The sequence below is a fragment of the Aulonocara stuartgranti genome (genome assembly GCF_965226115.1).
Source record: "Aulonocara stuartgranti genome assembly, chromosome: 8".
NCBI classification, from domain to species: Eukaryota; Metazoa; Chordata; class Actinopteri; order Cichliformes; family Cichlidae; genus Aulonocara; species Aulonocara stuartgranti.
In genome coordinates, this window is record NC_138959.1 from 20,639,824 (window position 1) to 20,656,755 (window position 16,932).

Below are 16,932 nucleotides of genomic sequence, written 5' to 3' on the forward strand. Positions count from 1 at the left end.
ATGTCTTACCTTGAGAGTTCTCACTTGATATCCCTGTGTTACTTGCTTCTCTAAGGGTGTTTGTTGTGCAGTTTGAAAGCTACTAATAAGACAGCCAGTTTTACGTTTTTGTCTCCACAGTCATTTATTGAATGAGTCTGAGGGGGAAAAATTGCTAACAGGATTGACAGCAGAGTTGTTGCTGTTATCCAGCTTGTCTTACAGCAGTATGGCAGCGTCACATATACTTCATCATATCCCTCTGTGGTCTTTTGTTTTGAGGTCTTTTGGGATACCTTTGTTGTAAAATCGCCTGTTCAAAATTTTAATCAAATTTGTTAATTTGCACTAATGCCAATCTTTCAAAAGGCAGTTTATACTTAGATTAAAGACTCTGAAATTGCCTCGTGATGTGCCTGACACATCTGGAGTTCTGCCACAATCAGCTTAATGTCTGCATGTCGTAGATTAGAGGGCATAATTGGGCAGTAACTACACGTTTTAAAGAAAGCTTGTTTTATGTATTAAAGTGTTCATAATGAATTCCAAAATGTAAATGTCCTTTAAAGTATGTCGATTTACAGATCACAGATTTATTAGCCCTGCAACAGAGTGAAAACCTGTCTCTCGCTCAGTGACAGCTAGAATAGGCTCCAGCCCAGCTACAATCTTTAACTGGAAAAACCTTTAAGAGGATGGAAGGATGAATGACACTTACAAAAGTAAAACAAATACTTAAAGGTTATTGTAATAAATATTTGTGCTCTTGTTATAATTTCTGTTTTTTGTGCCTCTTCTTGTGATGTCAAGATAAAAATGCGTCTTTTTAACTTGTCAGAATTTGTTTCTGCTTAAGCTGAGGAAACATTAATTGCCCAGAAAGTTGTCAGAAAAGTTATCAGACTTATTGTGGCTGGAGCCTCCTCTTTGTAGACCGAAAAACCCTTTGTACAGCATTTCTGCCTTTTGACAACTTTCTGTAATCATTCTTTTGTCAAAAAAGAAAAAAGTTTATCTATATTTGACAGATTATAATGTTTGTGTTTGTAGGTATTTGGCCGCAGCCAGTCCATGCCAGGCACAGAGAGCATGCACAACAAACCTGTTGAGAAACAACATACAGACACTGTGGTCAACTTCCTCATCAGGATTGCTTGCCAGGTAAGACCTCAGCCACACACACACACGTGTTTTGCCATCCATTAGTCCTTCCAAGTAGGCACAATTATTCTAACCACTCGTTTGGGTGAGGATAACGCACACACAAACACACACACATGGAGTCACTCTAGAGTCATTGACGACCTTGGTTATTAGGCCTGAAATAGACTGCTGAGATTTCACTCACCTTGACTTTTCCTACTTTATTTTTTGGGCCAAGTTTCATTCTCACTGTTCAGCCAAGCATCTCTGTTGAATATAACCTTCCCTATAACCACTGGGGATCACTCGGTGCTCACAGAACACTCTATAGCAACATAATCTTTTCTTTGTATTCCTCTCGATAACAGTGTAGTGTGATACTGAATTGATCCCAGTAGAAAAATTATGTCCTCACTGGCCCGAGGGATTGTGATCAGCCAAAGGACATCACACCTAGCGCTGATAGGGATTCAATGTGTGTTTCAAGGATACCTCTCTAAAGTGCATGCTTATCACTATAAAGGTTTGCACAGGGAATGTTGATTGAAAGATGGTATCCATCCTGGATGGTATCCATCCAGCCTCTTTTGAACTCCAGCTGCATGAATTAAGTTCCTAGACAAATATGTTCCTTTCTTTTCTAGGTGAACGATAGCACCAATGTGGCTGGATCTCCAGGGGAATTGTTGTCTCGCCGTTGTGTCAGCCTGATGAAGACAGCCTTGAGGCCTGACATGTGGCCTCGTGCTGAGCTGAAGCTACAATGGTTTGACAAGCTGCTAATGACAGTGGTAAGATGGCATGTACTTTGAGAATAATTGTTACATTAGACTTCATGCATGGTTCATATTGCCAGATCCATACAAGGTGATAATTTAGGTGTGAAACCTGTCAGTACTGCTGTTATTCTGCACTGAATATCTGTGTAGAGTATTCATGTAAGTTTGTTATTTGGACTTACTAGTAAAAGAATTTTTCAAAGTACTTCAGTCAAACTAGTCTGAATAAAATCAAAATATTCAATCTTTGTGTTGTTGTTCAAGCTCCAAGCAATAAGCAGCAAACAGCTGAGGATAACTAATAGCTTCCCAGAGAAGTTTTCCCTGTCCCCGCTTAAGCTCCGTCTTAGTGTTTGCTCTAACACCTCAGAGTCCTTTGTCTGTTATCAGTAATGCATGAAGTGAGGCGCCAACCACCATAATGACAAAATAATGACAGTGGTGAGATAACAGCACTCTATCCGGGTTGGCCTGTGCCTTCTCATTCAAACCCCCCAAAACCCCTCTACATCCTAAAGCCCTCATCCTTGCTTTCTGTATCGCCCCACTGTGACTCTGTTCATCTGTCCTCGCCTTTCCCTCTGTGTCTAACCACTTCCTCCTCTCATCTCTTTTCCATCCAGCCTCTTATCGCAGCTTTTATTCTCTTTCTTTCTTTTCATCCATGTCTCCTTTCCTCCTCATCTCTCTGGTCTGATTGGGCGTCACTGTTCAGACAAGGTTATCACCACGCGTTGCCAGTTGTCACGTACTGCCCTTGTTCTCTTTTGGGGATCACTTCATCGGCCGCACCCTTTTCTCTCCCTACACACACACATTCACACAAACTCAGTCGGCCCTTCCATATCCCTTTGGGGATTGTCTAACAAACAAGGCCTTCTGTAGGTTTTATGCAGATGTATGCAGGCCCACCCCCTTGGGACCTCGCTCTACCTGCCTAGCTGCCTTACTCAGACTAATGAACAATGCTGTAAATCGGATTACCTTTTATCATCTCATTGTCTCGGCGCAGCAGTGATTAAGAGTCTGGGGGGAGTGGCATGAGGAGGTTGTATTTGGAGTGTAACTTGAGAGACACACAAAACATATACAGTCTCACAGGCATGCCTGCATCTGCATGGTTCCTGCAGCGACAAGTTCCTTTTCTGTTAATGCACTGTCAAATCAATACTACCCTAATATCTAGCAGGAGCCTTATCACCAGAGTCACCTTGTTCATTAGGCAAGATCAGTGCCATGGATCTGTCCCAGATTACCCTCTTGGCCCTGCCATTGTAAACCTTGTTTGCAATTTAGACAAAATTAGGAACCGATGCTGCCCATTGATCTTTGGTTTAACAGCCATCACAATGCCTTGTTTTTGTGTGTGTTTGTGAGCAGTATTGATTTCTGAGTTGAGTGGAATAAAAAAAAAAACTCGGTTGTTTCATCTGTCTGCAGATGAAATTGCACTATTATCTATATTGCTTTGTTTTAGCATTGGGCGCTTGGCTAAAAAGATACATATCAATAATTTTTATTTATTTTTTTTAGATATGAGGCTTTTATTGAAAAGTCTAAATGGATTTCTATCTGTTTTAAGAGCAATACCAAAAAAAATGACCTTCCACTTATAATGTCTACTCCTTTTTGACCTCTCAGGAGCAGCCAGCCCAAGCGAACATCTCCAACATCTGCACAGGACTGGAGATTCTCTGCTTCCTGTTGACAGTGCTGCAGCCCCCAGCCGTCCTGGCTCACTTCAAGCCGCTCCAGCGGGGCATCGCTGCGTGCATGACCTGCGGCAATACCAAAGTGCTACGTGCTGTCCACTCCCTTCTTTCTCGTCTCATGAGTATCTTCCCAACTGAGCCTAGTAAGCTGCAATGATTTATTTCTAAATTCTCACTGGAAGCCAGACCAGCTGCACACAGGAAAAAACACTATATATCTGATTCCTTTCTGAGAAATCGTCATGCCACACTGTGATAAAATTATAAATAGAAGTGAATTATACTGGCGATATAATTTACAAACTTGCTTCCCCAAAAGGATTAAGTGTTGAGACTCATTGGCATGGGATTTGGGGATTTTACAAACCTAATTATGATACAGCCAACAAAAATTGTTTGCATAATTACAAAAAAAATTATGACTTATAAAAGCTGCAAGTCCTGTATTTTTATTCATAAGACGTGCCATTTCTGTAAGTAATTGTTTAAATTAATGTTTTGTTGTAGTGTTGTAATTGGTTGTGTTTTTAACATATATGTGCAATTTAATGTGATTGATTGTGTGTCATTTTGAAATATGGAGAGATGCTTATGGGAGAATAACTGTCCCGCATCTTTCCATACAAAATGAATAGAGCATCATCTGTTTTAGGTCATTGTATGAATTGTTTTAAAGCACTTTCGACAAAGGCCTAAAGGGGCTTGAAACATAGTGTGATCAATACATTATGATGCTGATTCCTTGCAGCAATATAACTGCGTCACTTTGCACGGCAGTGATTTCGATTTTCAGCTGTTCTTTGTTTGAAACAAACATTGCTGTGTTTTTCTAGGCACATCAAATGTGGCATCTAAGTATGAGGAACTTGAGTGTCTATATGCTGCTGTGGGCAAGGTCATCTACGAGGGGCTTACCAACTATGAAAAAGCAACAACCAACACTAACCCCACGCAGCTCTTTGGTAAGACCAACTCTCACATTTATTTTTTTTCCTCCTTTCTTGCCCTCGGTTACTCTTGTGTTGGTATATACTTAGAAGTGAAAAAAAGTCAATCTCCTACTCTTACTACAGCACCAAGCGGCCCCTCGGTTACTTTTACCAGTTAAGCCATTGAGTGGGCCGTTAAAATGCAAGCCGATGGGCTCTGCTGCTCGGGCTAACATCTGGTCTATTTAAATGGGGGCCACAGTCCAGCGGTTTGGGAAAGATTGTCTTGGGAAGGATTGCTGCTTTCCGCCCCTCTTCCTGTACAAACATTACTGTTATCCACCCAGATGTCAGAGTATTTATAGAAAAAGCTTTCATTGAAGCTTATTTCAAAGAGACTTTGATTTTTTTTTTTCTTTTAGATGAAATATGTAGTAGGTTTCAAAATATAGGCCATTCAAGGTGATAAATGGCTATTTGAGAGCAGTCCAAAGGTAATGCTGCTTTATGCAGTTTCCTAAAATTACAGTGGTGGTCAATAAAATAAAAAAAAGCATTCTGTATCCTGCTGTTGCAGTAAAGTCGCAGCGATGTGATGCATCCGTCTGGCCAGGGGGTGACATTTTAACATTTGTCTCCTCTCTGGGGAACAGCAACAAAGAAGAACATTACTCATTCTTATTTCTGCCTCTGTTACACTCTTGAGGGGGGGGAAATATATATATCAAGCTGCGTGAATGAACACAAGCTGACTGCAGGTGTCTGTGTCTGTTACCTCTCCCCAGAGAAGTGAAGCTTCTTGTCAAACTGTTCCATTTCCCATACTTCTTATCCCTCTGCCTTCATTTGTCTTACAGGGACACTGATGATCCTGAAGTCAGCCTGCAGTTACAATGCCAGCTACATTGACCGCCTCATCTCAGTGTTCATGCGCTCACTACAGAAGATGGTGCGGGAACACCTGAGCCCCCAGCAGGCTAACCCAGGGGTGACTGAAACCAGCACAGGTACATAAATACAGTGGAAAGATGTGAGGAAGCCAGTGGCAAATGTAATTTAAAAAGTAATCACATAGGAAAGATGTGCAGTATTTTGAGTTCACAACGTATTAGTCACCATTATTCTCCAAACTTGGCACCAGATAACCACTACTATTTCAGCTGAACTTATTCTACTTGGCTGCAGTTACACCTGGCTGACATTATTGGGGAAGTTTTTGCTCGTACTTTCCCCCAGCCCACGTCCAACAAGGAGCTGACTGTGTGTGAGGTGGACACAACACAGACATGAATGTACACTCGCATTACAGCCTTTCTCAGATTGTTAAAGCTCATATATCCCAGGTGTCTCACCAGTGCCTCTTTCCGTAGAAAGACAGTATCAAAACTTGTATATCAATAGCCCCAGCTGTGTTCTCAATAGCTCTTGTGGTCAGGAGAGATCCTTTGTGCAGATAGTATGCTTTCTCGGGAAATGTTTCTCAGCTCTGGTTCCCAGTCTGTATTGTCTTCTGCTCTTTTTGTATCAACAGATGGTCACCTTGTGCTCTTTTGCTGTGGGGTCTGAAAGGGTAGTCACAGTTTGACACAGAACCTCTTGACAACTTGCCCTATATTAATCCGTGAGGGGGGTGAAAGGGAAAAAACACGTGTTTAGGTTTCCTGTTCATTTACTTTTCTGAACTTCAGAAAGTCTGGCAGTGCATAATTCCTGTTGCTACTCTTCAGACAGGAGGTAATGACTGTAAGATACTATCAGTGCTTTAAATGGGTCCCTAATGACTGTATCGGGAAACACAGACATTAACTGTCCACCATGAACAGTTAGTCACTAAGACCAAAGGCCTTCTGACCATTAGGCTTTTTCCTCTAAAGATTATTCACGTTTCAGTAATCTAATAAGCTTAACTGTAGTAGTTCCATCCTGATTGTATTGAAAATGTGAAGTTCTGACTGCTGCCACCATTTAAAAATAGATAAGTCATTTCAATTTATTGAAGGCCAGAAAATTTGCAATAGAAGGAAGATGGATAAATGCACAGATAAATGCATCTGTTCTGTAGTTTGTCTCAGCCCTTCCTTTGAATAATTCCATGTGTTTGCTCTGATAGTGACCAGCGAGCTGATAATGCTCAGTCTTGACCTGGTGAAGACACGATTGTCCGTCATGAGCATGGAAATGAGGAAGAACTTTATCCAGGTCATCCTCACTTCCCTAATTGAGAAGTCTCCCGACCCCAAAATCCTCCGTGCTGTTGTCAAGATCGTGGAAGAGTGGGTGAAAAACAATTCTCCAATGGCTGCCAACCAGGTAAGGAGGAGGGGACTGTTCAGGTGTGAGACAGTAAAACAGTATTAAGTGAGGAAAAAAACAAAAACAAATGTGGTATTCAAGAGATCCTGGCATAATTCCTCTCATGAAAACAGGTGTAAATTAAGAACTGAATCAGCAAAGTTGTGAAAGGTGTGAAACCTTTGGACAAACAACAAGCGAAGCACATTTTCTAAATCTAGTAAGGTTAGCATTAGCATAATACCTACAGAGGACTCTCTGGTCTTCATATTCTTTTAAGCTGAAGAAGAGCAAGCGGTACACAGCTGAGCTAGACAGGTGCAGCTGCGAAAAACAACTGAATAGAGAATAGATTATTTTTCTTTTCTCACACCTTTCTATTTGTCTATTGTTCATAATTTTTTTTTTTCCTTTATCCTACTTTCTACCCGATTCTTCTTTCCCTTTCAGATGCCAAACCTGCGTGAGAAATCCATCTTGCTGGTGAAGATGATGACCTACATAGAGAAGCGTTTCCCTGATGAACTTGAGTTAAACGCCCAGTTCCTGGACCTCGTTAATTACGTCTACAGGTAATTACTGTCATTCATCACATGGCTAAATGGCCACGCCACTGACGCCACACCGCCCTTGCATCCATCTTAACGTGAGAAGTGAAGGTCGGGGGCGGTTGAGGCGGGGAAAAGACACAGAAGGTTGGGTCAGGGGGAAAAAGGAAAATAAAGATGAAGAGGAAGAGCTTGAAGTACCAGAAGTGTACCTTTCCTTTTTTATGACGAAAAGTTAATTATTAACGATGGTAATAATTATAATAAGATTGTTAAACTCAGGAACTGGATGAACTAATTTAGAATCATTGTAGCTGTAAAAAAACAACAAAAAAACAATTAAAAGCTGGAAAATTTAAGATGGCCACGAAAAGATTGACCGATGAAGATTGATAATAGGGTTACAGTACTATCAGTATTCAGCTAGCTGATGACAGGACACCCAGCAGGTGGTGGTCAAAGGCGAGAGACCGGCTATTCATCAAACTGTGGCCCTCCTCACCTTTCCATCTTCTACACATACACATTTAATCAGCCCAGTGTATCCGCATCCTGATGCCAAAAGATTTAAAATGAGCAGTAAAGCCATGATGGACAGCAAGTAATGATAATGGAAGGATAAAGCAGCTGTGCCAGCGCAAAGTGTGATTAGGAGGACGGTGTAAATACGAGCAACATGCAGCTGTGGCACCGTGTTATTCTTTTCATCCCACCTACTCTCTCACTGCTTCTGTTTTATGAATCATCGCTTCGGAGCACATTCAGTGCTGTAGAATGACGTGGAAACGATTGCATTTGTTGTTTCAATAGTTAGGTAGGTAATGTTACATCAGTCTTATTGTCAAAGATGCAGACTTTTGCCCAATATTCAGTTTTAACCACACCAAATGTAAGAAATAGTTCAAAAAGTTGTAAAAACAAGAGTATTTTCCAAGTTGCAAATTCCTGCATTGTTTCAGTGGCATATACATGTTTTGCCAACAGCTCTCAGGTGCACGGGGCACCAAGTTTTATCTGTGTGTGCAGTTCTCTGTATTACAAGTTAATGGTGACATTTTCTAACTCGGGCGCTAATCGCCCCACGCCCACACATCCCATTTTTTAAGAACATTTTTGGTAACGGGCATCTCAGATTCTTTCTCACAAAACTTTTGCCCCTTTAGGGATGAGAGCCTTTCAGGAAGCGACATCACATCAAAGTTGGAACCAGCCTTCCTTTCAGGGCTTCGCTGCAGTCAGCCAATGATCAGAGCCAAGTTTTTTGAGGTGTTTGATGCCTCTATGAAGCGGCGCGTCTATGAGAGGCTACTGTACATCTGCTGCTCTCAGAACTGGGAGGCCATGGGCAGCCATTTCTGGATCAAACAGTGCATAGAGGTAAGCAGTGGGTCTCGGGTCTTTCTGCAGGCTTCGTAAGGTTTTTATCCTGCGGGCATCTACGTGCTGGTTATCTGCCACCAACCGTCACCAATCTTCTTTTATGTATTTTGCACCTGTTTGTGTGTTTGATAGTTGTTACTGGCAGTTTGCGAAAGAAACACCATCATTGGCACCAGCTGCCAGGGATCCATGCTGCCATCTATCACAAACGTCATCAACCTGGCTGACAGCCACGACCGCGCCGCCTTTGCCATGGCAACGCACGTCAAGCAGGAGCCTCGCGAAAGGGAAAACACCGAGACCAAGGAGGAGGTGAGATACACAGACAGGCGCACAACGCCTCGCAACATGTCTCACATAAATTGCCACATTATCCCATTAGGAGTTTTTACATACTGTGGGTCTAAGAAAAGAGTAATGCTGTGCCTCTTTGCTCGTCTTAAAAATTGTCTCTGTTGTCGTCATTCGTCCATTATCAAGAAGCTGTTGATAAAATGGTCTTTCAAAAACAGCCCAACACGAAGACTAAATGTCAAAGCTTGAACAACAATACATGTTTTTCCTCTCCTCATTTACCCCCTGGTAGGATGTAGAAATTGACATAGAATTAGCACCAGGTGACCAGACAGCCATTCCCAAGACTAAGGAGCAAGCAGAGAGAGACACAGGCAACCAACTGCACATGCTCACCAACCGCCATGACAAGTTTCTTGATTCATTACGGGAAGTCAAGGTAAGGCACGCCTTCAGTTTTGACCGGCTGATGAAATGAATTGAACTTTGATAGAGTGTAGGCAAAATTACAGAGATCATCCAAGGTTGACTACTTGCAGTTCAAAAACAATGTTTTATGTATTAAATTAATTATAGTTTCAAAACATTTTCATGTTCCAGTGGCATTATTCATTAACCCCCAAGAAGGATGAAAATGTCAGCAATATTCTTGAGCCCTAAAAGCATGAATTAAGAGTCAGTGCCTTGCAGAATCAGCAGCCAGAAGCTTTCATTTGTCTCTTTTCTGTGTTAGACGGGGGCACTTTTAAACGCCTTGGTTCAGCTCTGTCACATCTCCACACCGCTGGCTGAAAGGACCTGGGTCCAGCTTTTCCCTCGCCTCTGGAAGATCCTGTCTGACAGACAGCAGCATGTAAGTATAATTTATTAGCATCTTTCTTCTTCTTTTTTTTTTTTTTTTTTTTTGGCTCCCAGAGCAAGAATGGACAAAAACAGTGTGTGACGTGCATGACCAAACCATCCAATATCCTGTGAATAGTCAAGAGAAAGACATGCATGCTGCATTGTGATTTACATGATGATTTCTTTTTAGCTTCAGCAATAGCAATATGTACATCCAAAGACATAAAGAAATATTATTTAAATGCTCCCTTAGGCTTGTTGTGTCCGCTATGAAATTCCTTTAAAGGGTTCACATTATTATTAAATGTCAGTAGATGTAAACTGCAGCTCGATTAGCAGGTAGAGACTTAAAACCAACAGATGTTATTTCTAGTTAACGTGTACATTTTCTTTTTGTGGTCATCATATACAAACACATGCCTTTCTGTACTGTTTCAATAACTTGTGCAAACAGGCAGAGTCTTATTTCTGTCTCAAAATAATTAAAAGTGATTCAACTTTTAAACGAGATGCAGTCACTGGTCAGATTCTGAATAATTTATTCCTATGCCAGACCTCAAGCCACAAATACTTAAGTTATTTATTTTGATGCCTGTCTCTGCATTTTATGTAGCGATTATGCCAACTTATGGTAAAAATGGAAAGATTACTGCAATTGAGGCTTTCTATCCCTGGGTTGACTCTTACAAGGGAATGACAGAAAAGTATATTTTCCATCGGAAGGATTTTGATGACACGTTGGCGTTCACCACCAGTCTAATTAAAGTGACCATTAAGGCATAAATTACTCCATGCTGTCATCGGGCAGCGAAAATTGCATTCATTACCAATACATCAGAGTGTGTCAGTCATGATTTTCAGAGCACTAACCCCATGATCATACTCAAGGTCTATTCTGTCCAAATGTGTGAGTCTCTGATTGCAAAGAGTGGTAGCATGCAACTCAAGCTAGCATATCATGCATTTTTCACTGATTTTCACATTGTATTGAATAAATATATACCTCCTTCAAAGTTGCATTACTTTAAAAAAGGACGGCTTATAAAAAGAGCTGGACAAAGTGGTTTTATTACTAATGCAGTAACCATGTTTTTGCAGTATTGCAGAAAATACCGTAGATATGTATGTAAAAGTGCAACATGGTTCACTGATTGGTCTTGACTAACTTGTTGATCATGATGTGGTGTGATACAGAAAAGCAGCATACAGTTGTGTCATTTGTCCCTTGCCATTCCTCTTATGTGTTATCCTCTACCTCTTTTTTCCTGTTTCTGAACAGCACTCTCTTACTGGAAAATGGCATCATGTTGCATCCCGTACATGCAATTCAATGCTTTCGTCAATATGTTGTATCAGAGCACTGCTGCTAAAGTAATACTGGGTAGTTGATGATCTCGCCTTTTCTCCTCTTTAGGCTTTGTCCGGAGAGATGAGTCCTTTCCTTTGTAGTGGCAGCCACCAGGCCCAGAGGGACTGCCAGCCGAGTGCCCTAAACTGCTTTGTGGAAGCCATGTCCCAGTGTGTACCTCCTATCCCCATCCGTCCCTGTGTCCTGAAGTACTTGGGCAAGACTCACAACCTCTGGCTACGTTCCACTCTCATGCTGGAGCAGCAGGCCTTTGAAAAAGGTCTTAGTTTGCACAGTAAACCCAAGCAGAGCACAGAGTTCTATGAACAGGAGAGCATCACGCCACCTCAGCAGGTAATGGGTTTTCATTTAGATTGTGTGTTGACTTTTTAAGGCTTTTTAAACAATCAGGACTCTGTAAGACAAAGAAAAGTCCAATAAAATCAGGAATTCTATTGAGTAAATAAACTCCGATATTGCGAAACACGATCAACGCAACCCTGAAGTCATTGCCATTTTCTCAGCTTTGCAGGCTCTACTACATGTGCTCAAGATATCTGCTCTGCTGGATAAATTGTGCTATAAAGTATATTTCTAACCCAAGCATCTTTTTTGCATTATGGTCTATAATTATGTAGGGTCACAGATATGCAGATATCTCTCTCATAGTCGGTGGACTGATATGAGTCAGGCGTTAAACAAAATAAAATGAACTTGGCTCTTTCATGCTTATTGCTGCTGTTCCTTTCATTAGTGGTTCTTTTCCACAGTGGAGGGTTTAAACATATATTTGTCACGTCACTGCAGCCTCATCTTTGAAGCTGGAAAATCTCCCTCTTATCCTGTCTGAACTAGACTCATTAGCAAATCTGCTCTCATTAAATTTACAGTTTGATCACTGCAGATGATCCAATTTGTTCTGCTTCTATCCATATTGTGTTCTTCTTCCGTATAGGAGATTTTGGACTCTCTGGCAGAGCTCTACTCTCTACTCCAAGAGGAGGACATGTGGGCAGGCCTGTGGCAAAAGAGGTGCAAGTTTCCTGAGACGGCAACAGCCATTGCCTATGAGCAGCATGGCTTCTTTGAACAGGTGAGAGGAAGCTTAAAGTAGACTCACTGAGGTAGTAATTTGTGGTGCTGTTATGCTGTAATGTCTATTTTGTTAACCCAAAACATATATATTCAGGCTCAGGAAAGCTACGAGAAGGCAATGGAGAAGGCTAGAAAAGAGCACGAGAGGAGCAATGTTTCCCCGGCAGTATTCCCAGAGTACCAGCTGTGGGAGGACCACTGGATACGGTAAGATTTATGTTTCTTAAGTCCATACAAGATAGAGTCATGACAAGAAATGACCCTCATGCTTCCCTGCAAATCCAGCTGTCTCTTGTGTTTTTATGTGTGCTTTTTAAAAAATGTGCTGTGAATTTACTTGGTGTTTGCTGCATTTTACAATGAAGATCATTCCTAAAATGAAAAGGACACAGAAATGTGTAACGCTTGGAAAGTATGTTTAGGGTTTTAAATGATACATTGTGACTTTTAAAAAGACTTGTAGAAAACAAAGCAGACATGTTGATTAAGTGAGAGACAGGAAGAAAAAGCGGAGCTGTCGAGGATGTGAGTTGCAAAGCAGCCTGTTGATGCTAAAAACATGGCCTTAAAAATGGCATAGCAATGTAGATTGAGCAAATAAAAAAACCTGAAGAAATGTTATCGTCAAGTATAGAAAATGTAATCTTTGCTAAACTTCTCATCTCCTTTGTCTTTAGCTGTTCTAAGGAACTGAACCAGTGGGAACCGCTGACTGAATACGGCCAGTCTAAAGGCCATTCAAACCCTTATCTGGTGCTCGAGTGTGCTTGGAGGGTTTCCAACTGGGCTGCTATGAAGGAGGCTCTGGTGCAGGTGAGGGGTGCACAGTTCCAATATATAAGTATTTATATATATATGTGTGTGTAATTCTTTCTACACACATTCACGTAGATTTCTTCTCTCACTGTCCTCAAAAGGTACCAATAACAGTTTCACAGGAAATAGAAACAGTAACTGCAAGTTGTCACTAACAAAGTCACAGACACAGTGGAGCCTGTAGGCATGAACCCAATGAACCAGACAGACTCCACTAGACTTCTTTTTTTTCTTTTTTTCTTTTACTCCTGTTACTAGTGCAGTCCTGGATATTAAACCCAGGCCTCATGTTAGTGTGAGGTAGAGAAACTTGATATTGGTGCTGTCTGACCTCTCTGTAACCTCACACACCCTGGAAGAATAAGAGTGGCGGCCATAAAGCTGTGGAAATGCAGTTAAGCTGTTTAGTCCATGAATTTATTGGCCTCATGTTTTCCTAAAACAAAGTATAGATGGGTGGCGGGTGTGTGATAGTACTTGACATATAACAAATACTCCTACTTTGCTCTTTCAAGGAGACTTGGAACCAATCCATTGAGCAGCTCTGTCCGAAGGTGACATCTAATTAAATTGTCTGGATGCCAACACCAGCTTCACTATATCCCCTCCTTCTTGTTTCATTCTTTTGCCTCCTCTGTTTACTCATTCCTCTTTCTTTTGTCTCATGCCTCCCCAACCTCTCTTCTTTACTTGGTCTTCTTTCTACTATTACTGCCCACCCTACTTTTACTTTCACCCCCATCTCTTCATCCCTCGCTCCATAGCTCTGGCTGCAACAGCTAATATTTACGACAGCTGTGTGTGTGTGTGAATAATTACCCCAGCATCTGCTGCAGGGTGATTTGTTTTATGGTGGAGGAGAGGAGCAAGGCTTTCAGTTTCCTGCATGCCCACTCCTCACCAGCTCAGATTCAAAATGTCCAAATGTCCCTGCTTTCAATTAAAGCTGGCTCTTGATAAGGGCGGCCCTGTCTCCAGGATATTCATCAAGCGTCACCCCCGATAAGTGCGCTTTGACCGATCACTGTAATTTTCTCCAGCATCGGAAGAGCTTTCGCAAATGCACACACCTATACCTCCTCACTCTCTTGCTCTTTTCACTCTTTATCCTTTTGGCCTTCTGTCATTCTGTGTCTCTTGCTCACTTATAAACGCACAACAGCAGGCCACAGGTGTGACGTAGGAGCCTCCCTGCGGGTGTTATTTGTTTGATGCTAACGCGGTGAGCTTATTAATCAATAGCAAGGCCCTTTCTGCTTCTTCGCCTCTGTGTCAGGCGTGTCAAATTTATTAGTCATTAGTACAAAAGTTCCGCCGAACCCATTCACAAAATAAATCGCAACCAATATTGTTGTATATTTGTCTAAGTACTAAATTGCACAAGGAAAATGTCACAGGCCCTTTCCCCTCAGATGTTTTCATGTAATTAAAACTGCTACAGCACTGTGAAGAGTGTGCGCTGTTCTACTTGACATTATGGTGACAAATACACACAGGAAAACAAACAGGCAATTCAATATGAACTCCTCTGGGATTTACCTAAAAGCAGTACATGTGAGAATGTAGATGTTTGCTAAACCTCCCAACCTAACGCACAAAATTGTCAAAAGTTCATGTGTGAAATTCTTAATTCTTTCAAGCTATTTATATTGCATATGTATATTTATATTTGAAGCATAACGTTGTGCACTTGTTATTCACATAGCCTGTGTTTTACCCGTTGTAAGAAAATGACATTAAAATGAAATTGATACTCACTTTTCACAAGATTTTTTTTATCCTGTGTTTCTCCCTCTATTTTTTTTTATTTATTTTTTTTGGAAAGAAAAGTAGATTTATTTTCAACATAAAAAAATGCAAGAGAAAGATGTTTCTCATTGTCATTTTCCAGAGATAGTAGATTATAGAATGACGATAAGATGGATTCAAAACACACATTTATGCTGATGAACAAAGGAAACGTATAGATTTTCAACAACCGCACTGTTCTTGTAAATTATCGTGGCAGGTATATGATAGTAAAAGTCCATTGCTGTACGAGACTGATCTCATCTTTTAACTGTTATTGAGCAAAAGTATGCTAATTTGAATCAAAATTGTGATTGTTCTACTAAGTTGCTACCATTAATTTTTGTTTAAATATTTCATTTTCTTACTGTATGAATTTCCAGGTGGAGCTAAGCTGCCCTAAGGAGATGGCTTGGAAGGTGAACATGCACCGTGGCTACCTGGCAATCTGCAACCCAGAGGAGCAGCAGCTCAACTTCATAGAACGGCTGGTGGAGATGGCCTCCAGCCTGGCCATTCGTGAGTGGAGGAGATTGCCTCACATTGTTTCCCATGTGCACACGCCATTGCTTCAGGTCAGTATACCCAACACATAAAGAGTTTGGATTTAGACCCTAAGACATTGTGCTGTTGAGAAATGCTGATAAGCCCCCTCCCCACCTTCTCACTCCATTCTTGTAAAATTGAGACAGATGATTAAAAAAAAAAAATCAAAAACCCTTTAAGCCTCTCTGATTCCACCACAAGAGATTACAATAGACAAGGCAAAGATGAAAAAGGAGAGTGGAAAAAAAGGCGGCAGACTGAGGGACTGAAAATTGAAAAAGGTGGAGAGTGAACAGAATGGAGGAACACGGGGAGAAAGAGTGAAGAATAAAGAGTTAGTTTAGAACGGCTGTAATTACTTCCCTGCCATCAGATACTATTTGATTAAATACCTGCAGCAGAATTACATTTACATGATGAATGGGATAGTCTGAATGAAGGTTAGAAATGGGCCATCAGCTGATATTAACAGATAATTGTGAAAAATATTGTACGGCCTAATTTATTTTGTTTTGGGAGATTTCATTCCGGAATGGGGGGTTAAGTCTTCAGCTTGCTCTGATTTACTACATTTATCTTTTCAAAATGGGTATTTGAATTGTGCAACTATGTTCCTCGTTAGTGTGTGTGTGTATTTGTGTTCATGCTCGTGCATGTGCTCGGATATGTGGAGTCCAATTATTTAGCCTAGCCGAGGGAAAACAAGCTATTTATTCCTCTGCCCAGCCAAGCGGCCTGTTGTAAATCTCCATTCCAAACTCTATATCTCAAATTCACGACTCCATGAGCCTTACAGACCAAGAAGCCCAGACTCTGCAAATACAGTGAGGTTCAACTACTATTTGAATCAAGTTATCATCAAATCCCAGCTCTCAGCAGTGGCTGACGATCAATGGATTATCATCCACACTATTGATTACGAGGGCTGGCATTAATATTGATTGATGAGTAGTTATAATAGAATGATTGATTATATGTTCACAATGCTGCTTTGGGCCAATCAATGAGGCCTCTTTTCACAGAATGAGATAGAAGCCCTCGCTTATCATTTTCACATTTTCCCCATCTCCGTGTCTTTTTTTTTTTTTTTTTTCCCCCTTTTTTTCTGGCCACATCCAAGCAGATTAGCTATTGAATAATGTAGGAAGGCATAATGATTTTGCCTGCAAAATAATTTTGTTGCCATGAAAAAAAACTACTGCTGCATTGTACTCAATGTGTTTTGTTCTTGTTCCTGTGACATTTTAACAATCTGCAGTATCACAAGGTTTCTTTGACCAATAACAATTGAGGCATATTGGCCTGAAAGCATTATGTACAAATAAATAGTGTAAAAGTTCATAATGTGATGATATTTGCTACATAAAGAGTGTCACTGTTTTGAGCAGGCATTGCGGTTTTTTTTCCCCCCAAACCTGTAGACCTCGTACTTGACTATGA

General features: G+C 41.0%; 1 protein-coding gene across 1 annotated transcript in view; it reads left to right on the forward strand.

Moving 5' to 3' along the window:
• The window catches only part of trrap (transformation/transcription domain-associated protein), a 90,641-nt gene that overhangs the window by 38,714 nt on the left and 34,995 nt on the right, over window positions 1-16,932 (forward strand). The window contains exons 42-57 of the mRNA XM_082543626.1: window positions 1,030-1,140; window positions 1,767-1,913; window positions 3,543-3,756; window positions 4,447-4,575; window positions 5,400-5,549; window positions 6,653-6,852; window positions 7,285-7,406; window positions 8,546-8,759; window positions 8,895-9,074; window positions 9,349-9,495; window positions 9,790-9,909; window positions 11,314-11,601; window positions 12,203-12,340; window positions 12,437-12,549; window positions 13,020-13,155; window positions 15,330-15,521. Coding sequence (XP_082399752.1) covers window positions 1,030-1,140; window positions 1,767-1,913; window positions 3,543-3,756; window positions 4,447-4,575; window positions 5,400-5,549; window positions 6,653-6,852; window positions 7,285-7,406; window positions 8,546-8,759; window positions 8,895-9,074; window positions 9,349-9,495; window positions 9,790-9,909; window positions 11,314-11,601; window positions 12,203-12,340; window positions 12,437-12,549; window positions 13,020-13,155; window positions 15,330-15,521 — 2,601 coding nt within the window. The remainder of the gene's footprint in view (window positions 1-1,029; window positions 1,141-1,766; window positions 1,914-3,542; window positions 3,757-4,446; window positions 4,576-5,399; window positions 5,550-6,652; window positions 6,853-7,284; window positions 7,407-8,545; window positions 8,760-8,894; window positions 9,075-9,348; window positions 9,496-9,789; window positions 9,910-11,313; window positions 11,602-12,202; window positions 12,341-12,436; window positions 12,550-13,019; window positions 13,156-15,329; window positions 15,522-16,932) is intronic.